Source organism: Balaenoptera ricei, chromosome 5 (genome assembly GCF_028023285.1).
Source record: "Balaenoptera ricei isolate mBalRic1 chromosome 5, mBalRic1.hap2, whole genome shotgun sequence".
Lineage (NCBI taxonomy): Eukaryota > Metazoa > Chordata > Mammalia > Artiodactyla > Balaenopteridae > Balaenoptera > Balaenoptera ricei.
In genome coordinates, this window is record NC_082643.1 from 123852591 (window position 1) to 123869332 (window position 16742).

Below are 16742 nucleotides of genomic sequence, written 5' to 3' on the forward strand. Positions count from 1 at the left end.
TTTTTTTATACTGTCTTTTCTACAGACAGATTTCAGACTCTTTGAAGTCATTTAGTGAAAGGGTCTGTCCTGGGTGGTGGAGTAGATTTGGATTTCTAGCATTGCCTGTCTGTAGCTATGACTAACTCAAGATTTTCTTATTGGGATATTCAAAGCCATGTTTTCAATACCTCTATAATAAAGCTGGTGTTTTAATTTCCAAAAAGAAAAAGAAAAAAAAGCAACTGTCATTACATAAGGGGTAGTTGAAAATGATGAATATATGTACCCTTGAGTCAGTGAAAAAAAGACATGGGAGCAGTCTTAAATATTTGCACACTATCATATGGAAAATAGACTTGTAGTTTTGCACTGGAAAGCAGAGTCAGGATAGACCTTATATGAAGATGGAACTCTTTTCCATCAGAGCTGTCCGAAATGAGATAGGTTACATATTAGATAGTGTACTCCACATTATTGGGAGTGTATTTAAATAGTGACTGATTACCATTTTTCAGGAATTCCTTCTTTGTGTGGTGGGGGAATTTGTTTCCAGTCTAAAATTTTTAATTATATGTATATATTTCTTTAGGTTGTTAATTTTTATGTTTTCACTTATTTTAGGTTACACCCCTGCAATTAAAGGACAACTCTTACATGTTGATGCCACTACCAGCATGCAATACCGGACTCTTTTAGAAGCAGAAATGTTAGCAGTAAGTCTAGAGTATATGTTGATATGCCTACATCCATAAAATACAAATTTGGTTTTAATTTTTTAATATAAAATTTTAATGGCCAGGAGGTCATCAAATGGTCAGTCTTCTCATTCAAGAACGACCAGATGCTCTTGACCATGTTTTTGGGAAGAGGTGTAGATTCCCAATGCTGTGCACTCCCTTTGGCATCTCTCTGTTGCTCTTCTTTTGGGGGAAATGAATATAAGGCAACACTACATGGGTTTTTGGCCTTTAAAAATGCGAAAAGTTCTCGGTGTATTGTTTTTAAACTTCATTGTATGGCTAGACTAGCTGTCTCCTATGCTGTAAGTAAGATAATTTTTTACTCTGTGTTTTCTGGCCCCATCAGATTCTTTCTCAGGGCTTAATAATTCGTTGTCCTTTTTTACTTGATGAATAAGGTAAAAGGAAGAAAATGTTATTGATACCCTGAATTGCTCCATATTAGAAACAGAATAAATATGGAAATGCTCATGATTGAAAACTGCAGGTCGGGAACTCATTAATCAAGCAGATTATTATTTTTTCTCAGGGACGACAACAATAACAACAATAATAACAAAAGTCACTGCGTAGAATGGCTGATATTTAGAGAGGATTCTTTTATATGAGATGATATCATTAGGTCCTTAATTGCTTGTCTGAACAAGCATATTTATATATGATATATGTAAATTAAGAAGAAAATTTTGCAATTACCAAGAATATAATGAATACTATAAATATGAATATTCAGCATTTTAATGAATTCCTGAGCTATTGCTGATAAATGGTGCTGTGCAATAACGGTATTCCTTGCCAAGCAGCTCTTGCCTTTGCAGAATTGCCAAGCTTTGGCAGGTGGAATATACCACAAAGCATCATGTCAGATTCATAACTACTGTGCTGTCAAATGAGAACTGAGGAGGCACTGGTGGCCAAACTTCTGTGTGACAGTATGCATTGCCCTCTACCCTGCCTGACCCTGAGCCTCTCACTTAACAGATTACGTTTAAAGAAGAGTTAATGAAGTTGGCTCTTACTCTGTTTGTTCAGCTACAGTATCAAAACTGTAGCCTGATTTGTTCTTAAAGTTTTTTGGCCACATCATGGCTTAGTATTTCAAGGAGCTGGATGTAACCATGGATACTGACCTTTAGCCACAGCAGTATTAAAATCTCTAAGGGACATTCTCTTTGGCTCAGTAGGAAAATAAGTTTTAATTACTCGCCAGTTTGTGCGAGTTCATTTCTAATGCTGTCACACAATGTCATATTTTAACCTCTGACATTTTTACTTAACATTTGGTTTGCAGTTTCACATCAATGCCAGCTACCCCCGAATATGGAACATGCCACAGACATGGCAGTGTGAATTAGAGGTTTATAAAGCCACCTACCACTTCATCTTTGCACAGAAGAATTTCTTCACAGGTAATTTTCTAATAAGTATAAATACAATGAGATTTGAGATTTATCATAGTGAACTTGTTTATAGTCAATAAGTTTTGCTTTTAGATTCAACGTAGGGACTTGATGACACAATTCATACTTTCTTTTACACTTCTTTTGGGGCCAAGTTTATCAAAGGAAAAACTTAAATATACACGTTCTGTGCTGTCTTCTAACCCAAACAAGGAAAATATGAACCCAAAATTGAGCTTAGGAGGAAGTGCAAGAACTCATTTTTGTGTCAGTTTAGTAGGGGATAAGTTGGGGAAGATGAATCAGTTTCTTTCTCTTCCTGAATTAGGCATCATCGTCGCTTTATTATTTTGTTTTAGTTAGTAATCCACAGACAGTATATTCAAATAGTCAAATATGTTATTTTTATATTTGGAGTCCCTACTTAACTCCTTTCTGTTGGCATGTATAATTGAGTTGATGCTATCATTAGGTGGAAAAAATTCTTTTATTTCTTGCAGCATGTTATGATAGCTACTCATTATTTTATGATTATGGGAACATGTGGTCTTAGTCTCTGAATGACATAAATATTGCTACATAAAAATAAGCATTTTTTAAGCCTTTCTGTAAGAAGTTTAGCCAGAGTTGGTCTGCTTTTCTAGGATCAGTGGCTACCCCAGAACTCCTAATATTTGCTTGACTGATTGCTGCGTTTATCTGTTCGTCCATCCACCCACCCATCATTTACAAGCATTCTGTGCTGAGTACTAACGTTTGTGGGTATAGCAGTGATTAAGATATTCACAGGTTTCCCTGTCCTGACATTACTTACTAGCAGTATGATGTTGGCCAAATTTCCTAATTGTTTAAGCTTCAGTTTCCTTATCTGTGAAATAGGGATAACAATTTCTGACCTAATTTTGCTATTGCTAGAGTTTTGGCCTTTTATAATAATGCCATTACTATAATATGTTCAATCATTAGTCTTCTATATTTGTTTTTTGCTTTGATCAGGAGCCTTATCATGGGGATTAGATAGAATGATTCTGTATTTTTGCAGTTGTATAATTCTTCTCCAAGGCTCAAGTCAAGGTCCCAGTAGTAGAAACTTTGACAGAGTCCTTGGCAAGTTAAATTTTTGTCAGTGAAGCTGAACATTGAATAAGTACTACTTAATTCAGATTTATGAAAAAAATAATAACTAAAACTTACAGTGTGTATTAGTGTCTGTCTCTGTTCTAAGCAGTTTCACATATTAAATCATTAAATCCTCATAATAATTCTCTGAGGTCAATTTTATTATCATTATCCTTATTTTACAGATGAGGGCAGTGAGTTACAGAGTGGTTAAGCAATTTGTCCAGGGTTACATGACTAAGTCAAGCTAGGATTCCAAACCCAAATAGTCTGGTTCAAGAGTCTGTTTTTATATAGATAGCTTCTTTGCATAGTCTTTTCCTTCTCACTTAAGATTTTATCATTTCTAACTTTGCTAATCTTTTAAAATAGATTCCAGTTGCTTTCTTTCTTTTTAGACTTTTTAAATTATAAATTATTTAATTTATTTGAACTTAAAGAAAAACCCCACTATTTTCAAGCATTCAATACTTCACATTGTTTTTCCTCCAGAATTTCACAATCTCAGACTTTAGCAGTGCTAAGAATACTTGGAGTAGAAGTATAAATTTCTCAAAATTTAAACTTTATTTTGTAGTAGCGCTTACATTTAGACTGAATATTGTATTAGTTAAACAAGTACACATTTCCTAAATTACAATTGTGTTTTTTCTTAAATTATTTTCTTTCTCTGAGTCTAATCTTTATGCTTATACCTATTTAACTTCACTTTTTTAGTTATTTTTTTCTAAAATTTGTTTGGAGAAATTTAAAAAATATAGAAAGATACAAAACTTAAGTTCTCATTTCCCAGATTTAACAGCTATAACATTTAGATATATTACTTCTGAAATCTTTCTAGAGTCCTTCAAAAACTTATTTATTCTTTAAAAAAGATACTATCAGAGAGTGATATTAATTTAGCCTTGGAGAGAACATACTTGGTCATAGTGTTTGAATTGCTTTTCTCTTTTCTCAGTTTTACATTTCTCTGTTGACAGATTTTTGCAGAAAATAAATTATCTATTTGGTGTGAGGGAATACCTAATATGCCTCAAGAGCCATTCTCATGCCAGTTACTAGTGGGATAAAATTGTTCTTAAGAGATTTCAATGTGGGACAGAGATCTCTTCATGATAAATACAATATAGAGCCTCAGGAGTGAAAGATGTAAAACAAAGGCAGAAGTGAAGTCTTTACAGGCAATAATGAAATTGACTTAGGTTTACTCTGATAATGGGAGAAGAAGACAATATAACAGTATTGCAAAGCCCCAGTACCAGGTGATGGACATTTTGTAGGGTGTTGACCTATCAACTGAATTATAAAGTGAGTTGTAGATGAGTTTTTTCCCAGACTAACATTTAGATTACCAACTTCACAACTTTTTTTTTTTTTTTTTTTTTTTAAATTTTTATTTATTTATTTATTTTTAATTTATGGCTATGTTGGGTCTTCGTTTCTGTGCGAGGGCTTTCTCTAGTTGTGGCAAGTGGGAGCCACTCTTCATCGCTGTGCGTGGGCCTCTCACTATCGCGGCCTCTCTTGTTGCGGAGCACAGGCTCCAGACACGCAGGCTCAGTAATTGTGGCTCACGGGCCCAGCTGCTCCGCGGCATGTGGGATCCTCCCAGACCAGGGCTCGAACTCGTGTCCCCTGCATTAGCAGGCAGATTCCCAACCACTGCGCCACCAGGGAAGCCCCAACTTCACAACTTTTAAAATTTTGTTATCTAAATGATTAAGGCCATCATCAAGAAAGTGCTTCCAAATAAATATATTTGTTTGGTAAGACCATCTGGTAATAAGAGCAGCTTTTGGTTTAAAGAGAAATACACATTGGAAGTAGTTTTTGAGGTTCCTAGTAAAATTATTTTGTTACCATAATTTTTAATATTTGTCAGTAAAGATATTGTATAAGCTGGTAGGGAAACTATATTGCAGAATATACTGACGTTTAGATAAGATATTTAAAAAACTAATAAGACATTAAAATAGAAATTGGCTAAAAACTATAAAATTATGTTGGTTTCCTTAGATGATCAGTAGATTATTTGAATTTGTGTTTATTTTACTAGCAATTATAGCTCAGTCTTTTAAGTAGTACTATGAGGTAGATAAATGCAACCAGTATAAGTTGAGAGTCACTTATTAATAATGATTCAAAACAAATATAAGCCATGATCTCAACGCAGAGAGAACTTATAGGGATATCGCTTATGGGAATTTATTTATCAATCTCAAGTATATTGGCATGTGCAGTACTAGACTTAGACAAATAAAACAATACCTAACAGTATATATATATACACACACACACAGACACACACACATTGAGTGCAAGCATGAATTTCAAAGCTAACAAATGCATGTAAGACGTGGATACAGCGGAAATCAATACGATCTGAAGATAATTAGAGAAAGTAAGGAAGGACATTAAGATTGGAAATGGTCTTTGTAAATGAACTCAGTAATATTAACTAAAATTTGCATGGTATGTTTTCATAAAACATTCCAAAGCATGTTCATTGGTATCATCTTCACAACAACTCTGAAAAGGGATAGCTGTCATTGTTATCCTTGAGTTAACAATGATGAAATTGAAGAAACATTCAATGACTTGGGCAGACTCATGAAGCTAGTAAGTGCAAGAGACATTTAAGAACAATTTTTTGACTGTAGTAGCCTCTGTACTGTCTCTGTAGTGTCATGCTGTTGTTAAAGATGGTTAGAGTTTTCCTGCAACAAAGAGGTTACCAAAGAGTGTGTTCATTTTAGAAAGGATGAATAGTTTGAGTAAAAGTGCAGAACCAAAAATGTTTATGAGGAAGAAAAGTGTGAAAATCAGCTTGATGAATGGTGAATTTGTATTGTGTAGTTGGCTAATCCCAGAGATGACTTTTGGGCATCTCTTAAGTGCTGAACACTGTGTTAAAGAATAAAGTTAGATAGTAGGGATGCAGTCAGGTTAGTTAGGTAGGGCGGTGTGTAGAAGTAAAATTTTAGAAGTAGGCATAGATACTATAAGGTATGATGAGCTACTGTGATTGCTTGTTAAATGAAATAAAAGTATATTTAAAGTAAAATCGTTAAGTGGAAATTTCCGTTCTCTAGTTTTAGAACAGGTTAATAGCCATATGCCTGTTATCGTTGATATAGTAAAACTGCATCTTACTAATATTAATTTAAATTGTTATTGAAATTTGATATCAAATGTATTATTTTGCCATTTTATCAAGAGAGGAATCTCTCTAATATATGTGCACAAGTTTCTGTACATTGCAGCTAAATTTTATTTATTTATTTATTTTATTTATTTTAAAATTATTAGCACCTTTATTATTTATTTATTTATTTATTTTTTTGGCTGTATTGGGTCTTCGTTTCTGTGCGAGGGCTCTCTCCAGTTGCGGCAAGCGGGGGCCACTCTTCATCGCGGTGCGCGGGCCTCTCACTGTCGCGGCCTCTCTTGTTGCGGAGCACAGCTGCAGATGCCCAGGCTCAGTAGTTGTGGCTCACGGGCCTAGTTGCTCCGCGGCATGTGGGATCTTCCCAGACCAGGGCTCGAACCCGTGTCCCCTGCATTGGCAGGCAGATTCTCAACCACTGCACCACCAGGGAAGCCCCTGCAGCTAAATTTTAAATGAGTTCATATGATATTTGACTTATGATTTCATTACTGAATCTAATATTTTTCAGTTTAAAAATGTCCTTTAAAATTCAAAGAAAACTACTTTAAATATTTAAGTATTTTTGCCTATTATTTTCCTTAGAATATCTTTAATACTAAGTGCTACTGTTTGTGGAGTGCTTATCTTGTGGCAGTTTCTGTGCTAAAAGTTCACATATATCATCTAAATTCTTACAATAGGTCTGTGAAGTTGTCCCCATTTTGTAAAAGAGAAAACCGATAACATTTCAGTCATTTGTTCAAGATTATGTAACTAATAAAATGATAAAGCCACAATTTAAACCCAGGACTGTCTGGTTGTCAGAGTTTGTGCTATAACAATGGTACTTGTAGTTGTTTCCCTCTCTCCAATACACAAAGTTCTGATTTTATAGCACTGTGTTATGTACTGTGAGTATACAAAGATGAGCTTGACACCTTTTAGGAGGAGACCATTTATTGAAGGACATCCTTGCTGGGAGTATACAATGCATGCAATAATGTGAATGCCAGAGGAAAAGTAGAGGAAAGCACTGTGATAGAACAGGGCTAACATCTTTATATAAAGACTTTTTGCCTATTGAGGTTAAAAAAAAAAAATTAAGGTACAAAAGGATAAGCGGACTAAGAACTATGAACTAGGAGCAGACTATGAACACAATTTTAAAAAACAACACTTAAACCAACAAATCAACAATACAGTAAATCAGCAGTCAACAAAGATGACTGACTATAATTCTAAGGCCAAGTCTTTGTTTTGTTCACATTGTATTCCCACAGTCTAAAACAGAGTCTGGCACACATTAGACATTCTGTAGGTATTTGTTTTGTGAATAAAACAACATGAATAATATTCAACCCTACCTGTAATTAAGAAATTCAATTAAAGTGAGAGAGCATTTTTCAATTACCAATTATCAAGCTGCGTCACCCCCACTCCCGCCCCCCCCTCCACCCAAAACAAAAATAGAGAAAGGGAGAGAGGTAGAAAGAAATATAATGCAGGAGCAGGTACAGTGAAATGGATAGTTGACCATACATTTCTAAATAGGAGCATAAATGGATCTACTACTCTTGGAAAGAAGTTTTGTGATTTATAATAGCCTTAAAAAATTTCATAAACTTTGACCTAGCAAATCCATTTTTTAAATCTATCCTGACAAAATAATCCTGAATATGTAAAATATCTTGCATGAAAATATACATGATAACATTATATATAACAAAAATTTGAAGAAAGTCTAAATATCCAAGTACAGTAAATGGTTAAGTAAATCTTTGCAAATCTTTTTAATGAACAAAATTTTTGTTAATGTGTACGAAATAACATGGCAAAATTTTGAGTTCAATGAAAAAAAGTAATATAACTTGTACATCTAGGATAGTGTAAAAATCTACATAGAAAAAAGAACTAGGATGAGATATATCCACAATGTTAGGTATTTTGGTAACAGAATATCAGGTAATTTTTTTTCCCTTTTTTATCTTCTGAAGTTTCTTTAAAAACATAATAGGTATATGAAATGCATAAAAGTTTTCTTATTTGGAACTGTGATTAGTAAGTAAGCATTTTTACTGTCAAATCATTTAGCTACATCTTAATCACCTTTTAATATTTTTGTATAAAAGTTCTTTTTAGATAACAATAGGAAACTTTTTGGTTTTAGAATATTTTTATTTTGTTTTCTGAATTTCAGTTAATTTTACATTCTGTCTCCTGCCTCAATAATTTTAGATTTAATTCAAGACTGGTCAAGCGATAGTGCTCCAGACATTTTTTCATTTGTTCCATATACATGGAATTTTAAAATCATGTTTCATCAATTTGAAATGATTTGGGCAGCTAATCAGCACAATTGGATTGACTGTTCCACTAAACAACAGGAAAATGGTAAGTACTTTTTAAAAATTCGGTTAGTATTCTGTTCATTAAGAAAAATACCAACAAAGAAAACTGGTATTGATTTTTGTGGTTTTAATAGATACTAGAATTGATCTTTTTTCCCATTGTCTTATAAGACTCTCAGAGAACTATTTCAGAATTTGTATTACACTAAGCATATTAAATTTAATTTTGTTTAGGTGTGTATTTAAGGCAGTTTTTGTTTAAAATTTTTTTGAAATTAAAAGTAAATTTCTTTTTCTTTTTTTTTTTTTGCAGTGTACCTGGCAGCCTGTGGGGAAACACTAAACATTGATTTCTCTTTGCCGTTTACGGACTTTGTTCCAGCTACATGTAATACCAGGTTCTCTTTAAGAGTACGTATAATTGGATACATTGTTTATTCCACAAGGTTTATTAGTAAGTTTGATTTCCCAGCCCTTACCTTTACTCTCTCCTGCCCATCCTGTTGCCACCCTGAAGTATTTTGGTTTTCCACCATTGTTCACTAACTTCAGTGGCACAGCATTGCCTGTTTCTTTTTTGTAGTTAAATGTAATATTCTGCCTTTCCCCTAAGTTCCCCAAGTTCCCCTAAGAAGTTGGGCAGTAACTTGAAAAGATATGTGTACCCCAGTGTTCACAGCAGCATTATTTACAACAGCCAAGATATGGAAGTGACCTCAGTGCCCATTGACAGATGAATGGATAAAGAAGATGTAATATATATACTCATTGGAGTATTACTCAGCCATAAAAAAGAATGAGACCTTGCCATTTATGATGTGGATGAACTGGAGGGGTATTATGCTTAGTGAAATAAGTCAAACAGAGAAAGACAAATACTGTATGTTTTCACTTATATTTGGAATCTAAAAAACGAAACAAATGAACAGATAAAACAGAAATGGACTTCCAGATACAGAAAACAAACTAGTGGTTACCAGAGGGGGGAGGGGAAGGAGGAGGGGTGAAATAGGTGAAGGAGATTAAGAGGTATAAACTGCCAGTTATAAAATAAGTAAGTCACGGGGATGTAATATACAGCCCTGGGAATATAGTCAATATTTTATAATAACTTTGTATTGATATAGCATATAATCCATTAAAACACTGAATTGTGTTATACAACTGAAATGAATATAATATTGTAAATCAACTATACTTCTATTAAAAAAAACAAAAGCTGGGCAAAAAAAAAAGAAATTCCTTGAGTCGATTATTTTGTTAGAGCTCATTTCTGACCTCTGTGACTAATCTATATGTTCTCTTAAGAACTTATTCTAGCTCTAATATTAGTCTGTGAACTGGATTTTACATTTCTCTATACAGTTGACACTTGACCAGTGTGGAGGTTAGGGACGCTCACCCTCCCTGCCATCATAAATCCGTGTGCAACTTAGGGTCAGTTCTCCTTATATCCTTCATATCCTTGGTTCCTCTGTATCTGAGGTTCAGCATCTGCAGATTCAACCAACCACAGATTGTGTAGGACTGTAGTATTTACTGTTGAAAAAACGTCCATGTGTAAGTGGCCTGTGCAGTTCAAACTTGTGTTGTTCAAGGGTCAGCTGTATTTCATTCCTAATTTTAACCATGAATTCAAGGAATAAACCCCATGATCCAAAAGCCAGCTCTTAGGAGTTCAAAATTCATGGTACACCTAACTTTAAGGTATACAATCATTAGTAGTTGTAGTATTGATGGAGGTTATGAAGGTAAAAAATAGCAACAATAATAAGATCAGCCAGCAAGTATTAACATCTTCTTTGTGCTGGACACTACTCCAAGTGCTTTATGTGTAGTAATTCATTTAATCATTCTCAGAACAGCCCTCTTGAAGTAGTTGTTATTATCTGCATTTACAGAATAGGAAACTGAGGAGGCAAGTTTATGTAACTTGTCATATAGCTAGTGAGTGACCAAGTTAGAATTCAAACCCAGGCGGTATAGTTTAGGGCTCCACTCTTTTAATCACCCCACTGTGCTGCCTGTTAAGAAACCAAGCATCGGGCTTCCCTGGTGGCGCAGTGGTTGAGGGTCTGCCTGCCAATGCAGGGGACACGGGTTCGAGCCCTGGTCTGGGAAGATCCCACATGCTGCGGAGCAACTGGGCCCGTGAGCCACAACTACTGAGCCTGAGCGTCTGGAGCCTGTGCTCCGCAACAAGAGAGGCCGTGATAGTGAGAGGCCCGCGCACCGCGATGAAGAGTGGCCCCCACTCGCCGCAACTGGAGAAAGCCCTCACACAGAAATGAAGACCCAACACAGCCAAAAATAAAAATAATAAATAAATAATAAATTTAAAAAAAAATTTTTTAAAAAGAAACCAAGCATCAAAATGAGCAAAGATTCAGGGACCTATAAGGAAAAATAGGATATGTTCTGTATTTTTAAAAATATGATTGTCTATTTGATTCTAGTAAGTCTTGGTTCCTTAAAAGGCAGTTGAGGAACCAAGACTTACTAGAATCAAATAGACAATCATATTTTTAAAAATACAGAACATATTCCACCTGAGCTTATATTAGCTGATTTTTAATTTTTTTTTACTGAGTTACATGTGAAATATCCAAGGAAACCCATGGAAGATAATCTTCTTACTATTTTCTAGAAGCTGTGCTGTTTATTTCCCTGATTTTTTTTTTCTTGACTTTCTTAGAGATTTTATTTTTATTATTATCTTTTTTAAAGAAGGTTAATTAATTAATTAATTTATTTATTTATTTATTATTTTTGGCTGTGTTGGGTCTTCGTTGCTGCACGTGGGCTTTCTCTAGTTGCGGAGAGCAGGGGCTACTCTTTGTTGTGGTGCACGGGTTTCTCATTGTGGTGGCTTCTCTTATTGTGGAACACGGGCCCTAGGCGCGCGGGCTTCAGTAGTTGTGGCACTCAGGCTCCGTAGTTGTGGCTCGTGGGCCCTAGAGCGCAGGCTCAGTAGTTGTGGCACACAGGTTTAGTTGCTCCGTGGCATGTGGGATCTTCCTGGACCAGGGCTCGAACCCATGTCCCCTGCATTGGCAGGCGGATTCTTAACCACTGCGCCACCAGGGAAGTCCCTTTCTTGACTTTCTAAGCAGAATTTAGTTTCAGTCAATGTAAGATCTTATTCCAGTTACATACTTGATTATTCAATGTAAAACCTGCCATTTCAAATTTATGTTTATTTTCTGTTTAATTGATTATTATAGATAAGCTTGCCTGTAAATAGTAACCTAACAAATTTATGTACCTATTTTGTTACTTTGGGTTATTATAAATTATTTTTTAGGGAGAAGATGTTGATCTTCATTTGTTTCTACCAGATTGCCACCCTAGTAAATATTCATTGTTTATGCTGGTAAGGAATTGCCACCCAAATAAAATGACTCATGATACTGGTATTCCTGCTGAATGTCAAAGTGGCCAGAAAACAGTTAAACCAAAATGGCGGAACATTACTCAAGAAAAGTAAGTACTTAATATTAGTGATCTAAGTATTTTGTGTTTATGTGGAGAAATTACTCTTCTAATTCTTTAAAAGAATGACAGTAAAATTTGATTATCTGTAACTGGTGTCTGTATACAATCAAAGGAATAAGTACCAGACTAGAAACTTTATTTTTACTCTTCAAAGGGCTGGTTGGGTTGAATGCTGGACTGTCCCAAGTGTCATGCTTACAATTGATTACACATGGCATCCAATTTATCCACAAAAAGCAGATGAACAGCTAAAACAGTCACGTAAGTGTTTTTATATAATTTGTATGTTGAAATATCTAGTGTTATAATTGATAAACATCAAAGATACAAGGAGAAATTAAAAATGTTTGGAAATGCATCTATTGGCAATTTTATACATTTAAAATCTTTTAAGGATTTTGGTATAATTACAGCTAACTTTCATTGAGCATTTACTATATATCAAGTACTAGGCCAAGCTGTTTCCTGGTTTACTTTATCTCATTTAACTCTTGAAGCAACTCTGTGGGATAGATGTTATAATTATTATTGTCATTGTAGAGTTGAAGAAATATGCTCAGAGAAAGTAAGTAATTTTCTCAAGGTCTGCTGAGCTAGAAGCAGCAGAGCTGGAGTATGAAGTTAGGTATATGTAAATCTATATATTTAAAGCGCTTGATTTTGTGAAATGTTAGTTTCTTTAATGCATTTTGACAACTGTCATATCATTTATAGTTTCCCTGAGGTTTAAGTGCTGCTTTATTTGGATCCAAAGTGGAATTAGAGTCAAGTGATATTTTCTGTGTATTTTTCCAGTGAGTTAAGTTTTTAAGAATAGTTTTTGTAACTTTCTCATATGTATATGTTGATAATGTCACACTGCATTTGAATAGCTGTTTATGTGAAAATAACTTTATAGTTTAATGCCTAAGTATAGTTAAAGCCTAATTGTGACCCAGATTTACAGTATATTGACAGAACTTGATGAGAATGTTGCCTTTGTTAATGGGAACTTATCATCGATTCTTTGAAGTTTGATTTGTGTATTTTTATACACATTTCAATGAAGTCCATTCTTTATTGCATTCTTAACTATTAGTCTTTCAAGTTTGTTTTCATTATATACTACAGATATTTTATCAACATTAATTGCTTTCATATCTGCAAAATAGAATTTCTTAGTGACTAGTTCTTTGAAGAACTTTTAAGAGGTGCTTTCCTCCCGCACCCCTCAAACATTATTCTTTTTTCCTCAATTTATTCCAGTGTCAGAAATGGAAGAAACAATGCTATCTGTATTAAGACCATCCCAGAAAACAGACAGAGTTGTTTCTTCTCCCTCTACTTCTTCACGTCCACCTGTTGATCCCTCAGAGCTTCCACCTGATAAGCTTCACGTAGAACTGGAACTTTCTCCAGATTCTCAGATAACTCTCTATGGACCTCTATTAAATGCCTTTCTATGTATAAAGGTAAGAATTTTAAAAGAACCTCCATATTTTTAAACATAGGAAAAGCAGTTAACATCTAATTGAAATTGAGACCATTTGAAATGGCCAATTATATGATTTAAAGTATTTAGGATATATTATATATGTCAACTAGGTTTGTGGTGTTAGACCCAATTATAAAATTATTTATTAAAAATTGTGTACTCCTCAGTTTAGCATTTTTTATTTTGAGCAATTAGTGTGTTCTAGGAGTTGTGCTGGTTGCTAAAGATACAGATGATATAGCATCTGTCCTTAAGAAGATAAGCTAGAGGGATATAGCAGGATAGATATATATATATGGACAATTTTAACACATTGTAATTAATGCGGCAGTAGAAGTATAAAAGAACTTTGTTATCTGTGGATAACTGTATCAGGAAAAGGCTACTTCAAGTGAGTCTATTAAAAACCAACAACTTTATTTCACGGTAAGTAATAAGCAAAGATTTGTTTGGAGCTCTATCTTGAAAATTGAAGCAAATATGTGAGAATGAATTCATTTCAGAGTATGACAAATTTAGGGTCTGAAGAAATATGCACTACTTCTTTGAGCAAAGACCAAATCAAGCGTTGATTCATTTTGGTATAATTTTTACAGTGAAATTGTATGACTGCATAGGATGATAGCACTTTACGGTTGCTGTCTGGACCATGATTATGAAGAGAGGCTATTTTAAGAAAAATATTTGAGCACTTTTTCAGTTTTCTATATATCATTTTTATTCTTTTGATACTCAAATCATACTTTTAAAAAGTCCCTAGCAAGTCATCACTAATTCTTGTTGATTTATTCCTTTTTATAGGTAACTTCTCTAAGCCTTCCAGATTTTCACTTATCACTGATCGTTTTACCTGTGATTAGAGCAGTTATCCAACATCACATTCAGCTACTTCATGAAATTTTGCATTTTTCCAGGATTTTGCAAATTCACTTTGCTTTAGATTTTCATTGTACCATTGGTTATTTACTACATCTGATAATCAAAGAGAGACTAATTGTCCAAACATTACCAATCATGAGCCTTAGAGTTAGTTGTAGTGTGGATGTTTGTGTGAGTCTAATTTTATCAATGCTTACTTATTTGCTTCCTTTTGTAATTTCATAATTGTAGAGGTTTGGATATTGAATGCTTAGCTAACAAGGAATCCCTTAACGTACAGTAACAGGAGTACATAATTCTGGAAAGGGTCTAGGATGAGCAAGGTTGGCCAGGGAAGGACAATCAAGGTTTGTTAGCAAAGGCTCTCTAGAAGAAGTACTGGCTGAATAAATTTTGAAGTTTTGTAAAATCTCAGTATTTGAGTTACTGTATTATATTTACTAAAAACTACCATATAGCATCAGATGATGTAATTTAAGGTAAAAGATGCAAGGGAAAATGTGTTTAATATTTGTGGAAACCTATAGTTTGTTTGCTTTTTACCTTTTCTTCCCCTAGGGTTTTAGAGATTCTTGAAAGAGTAAAGAAGTAATTCTTCAGTTTCAAAGGGAGGAAACACACACACACACACAAACATATTTTTTTCTCTTGTGACCATTTTTTGGCCTAAAATATTCTTCAGATATTATTTCTCCCAATATCTTATTTTCTTGGGATTGCATGTGAATATAAAGGATCTAAGATTGAATTTTTAAGCTATAGTCTCCCAGAAGAGGCTGAATTATATTTTAATTTAAATATAAGCAATGATTTAGTTATCAGGTGTAGGCGGTTATATTGATATAATATCAGTTTTGAATACTACTAGAGAAGTATTAACTCTGTTTTTGCATTACCACATGTACATTGAACCTCAATTTTTTTAACTAAAAAAATTGCATAGTAATACATAAACAAAAATAAGAGGACTATAACAAAGAACACAGAGAAAGAAAGACATACCTTTGTTTTAGACTTCTTTATAAATTCTGTTCCATATGTGTTACCCATGTTGGTAGTTTATTATGTTTTGATGCAGGCTATGCATTACAGACTTTACAACAACTTTTTAGTAGTGTCAAAAGTTTGTTGTGCTAAATATTTGTATTTATATTCATCAAGTTAATTCAGAACTTGTATGAAGTGTCTACTGAAACAAATTTAAAATTTTTAAGTTTTGACATATTTTATAAAATAATTTCTAACCCAATGAACTCTCTGCTTCCTTTTATTAGGAATATATGTCACATGTAACTCTTTAAGTTGTTTGTTTTTTTTGTTGGTTTTTGGCTTAGTGTCATGCTGACATGGAGATGTTATCCTGTCTTAAATGTCCCTTACTTTTTTTTCATTAATTTTAATGTATAACTTATGTTCTACTTAGTATCAGTGTTAGAACTTCAAACTTTTTGGAAGTTAGGTTTGACACATGTATTATGTATGTATGTATATATAAAAGAAAACAGAGAATATGAAAACTCATGTAACTGAGATTATATTTTTCTTAGTTATTGAAATTAAACATCAAGAAATTCTAAAGGATACATCACTAGAAAAAAAAGAATTGCCCTGTATTTATTTGACTGTAAAACTGACTTCCACAAAATCCACAATAGAGACTAGGCCTGGCATTATTATTACAAAGAATTCTAAGAAGAGTATTTAGTGAATGTGCATTATCACTTATGAGGACATTTTATGGAAATGAAAGGTCTTTTGAAGATGTAGACTACATAGCAACTCTCAGTGTCAGCCCAAAGTCCTTTCAGTAATATTAAAACTTCATGTCATTTCTTATGTTGCGGACATAAGGTTGGATAACAGTACCCCTTATATTACTTTTATGAATTGGCTTCTGTTAGTCTTATTACATTTATTCTTAATGGAAGAAGGAAATCTGAATCTAAATAGTGATAGCATATCAGTGGTGGCAAATAGTAACCATGGATTAAGGGTATATATGACATATATGTTTTTCTTATTAAAAAATAGTTTTCATGGGGAATATAGCCATTACTTTGTAATAACTGTAAATGGAGTATAACCTTTAGAAATTATGTAAAAAATAAAAAATATTAAAAAATAGTTTTATTGGTCTTGAACAGAAGACTGGCTATC

General features: G+C 33.7%; 1 protein-coding gene across 7 annotated transcripts in view; it reads left to right on the plus strand.

Moving 5' to 3' along the window:
- Positions 1 to 16742, plus strand: part of BLTP1 (bridge-like lipid transfer protein family member 1) — a 204629-nt gene that overhangs the window by 55403 nt on the left and 132484 nt on the right. For all 7 annotated transcript variants that reach the window (XM_059923532.1, XM_059923536.1, XM_059923535.1 and 4 more), the window contains exons 14-20: positions 604 to 695; positions 2014 to 2131; positions 8625 to 8780; positions 9051 to 9148; positions 12042 to 12220; positions 12387 to 12493; positions 13478 to 13683. In XM_059923532.1, the coding sequence (XP_059779515.1) occupies positions 604 to 695; positions 2014 to 2131; positions 8625 to 8780; positions 9051 to 9148; positions 12042 to 12220; positions 12387 to 12493; positions 13478 to 13683 (956 nt within the window). The remainder of the gene's footprint in view (positions 1 to 603; positions 696 to 2013; positions 2132 to 8624; positions 8781 to 9050; positions 9149 to 12041; positions 12221 to 12386; positions 12494 to 13477; positions 13684 to 16742) is intronic.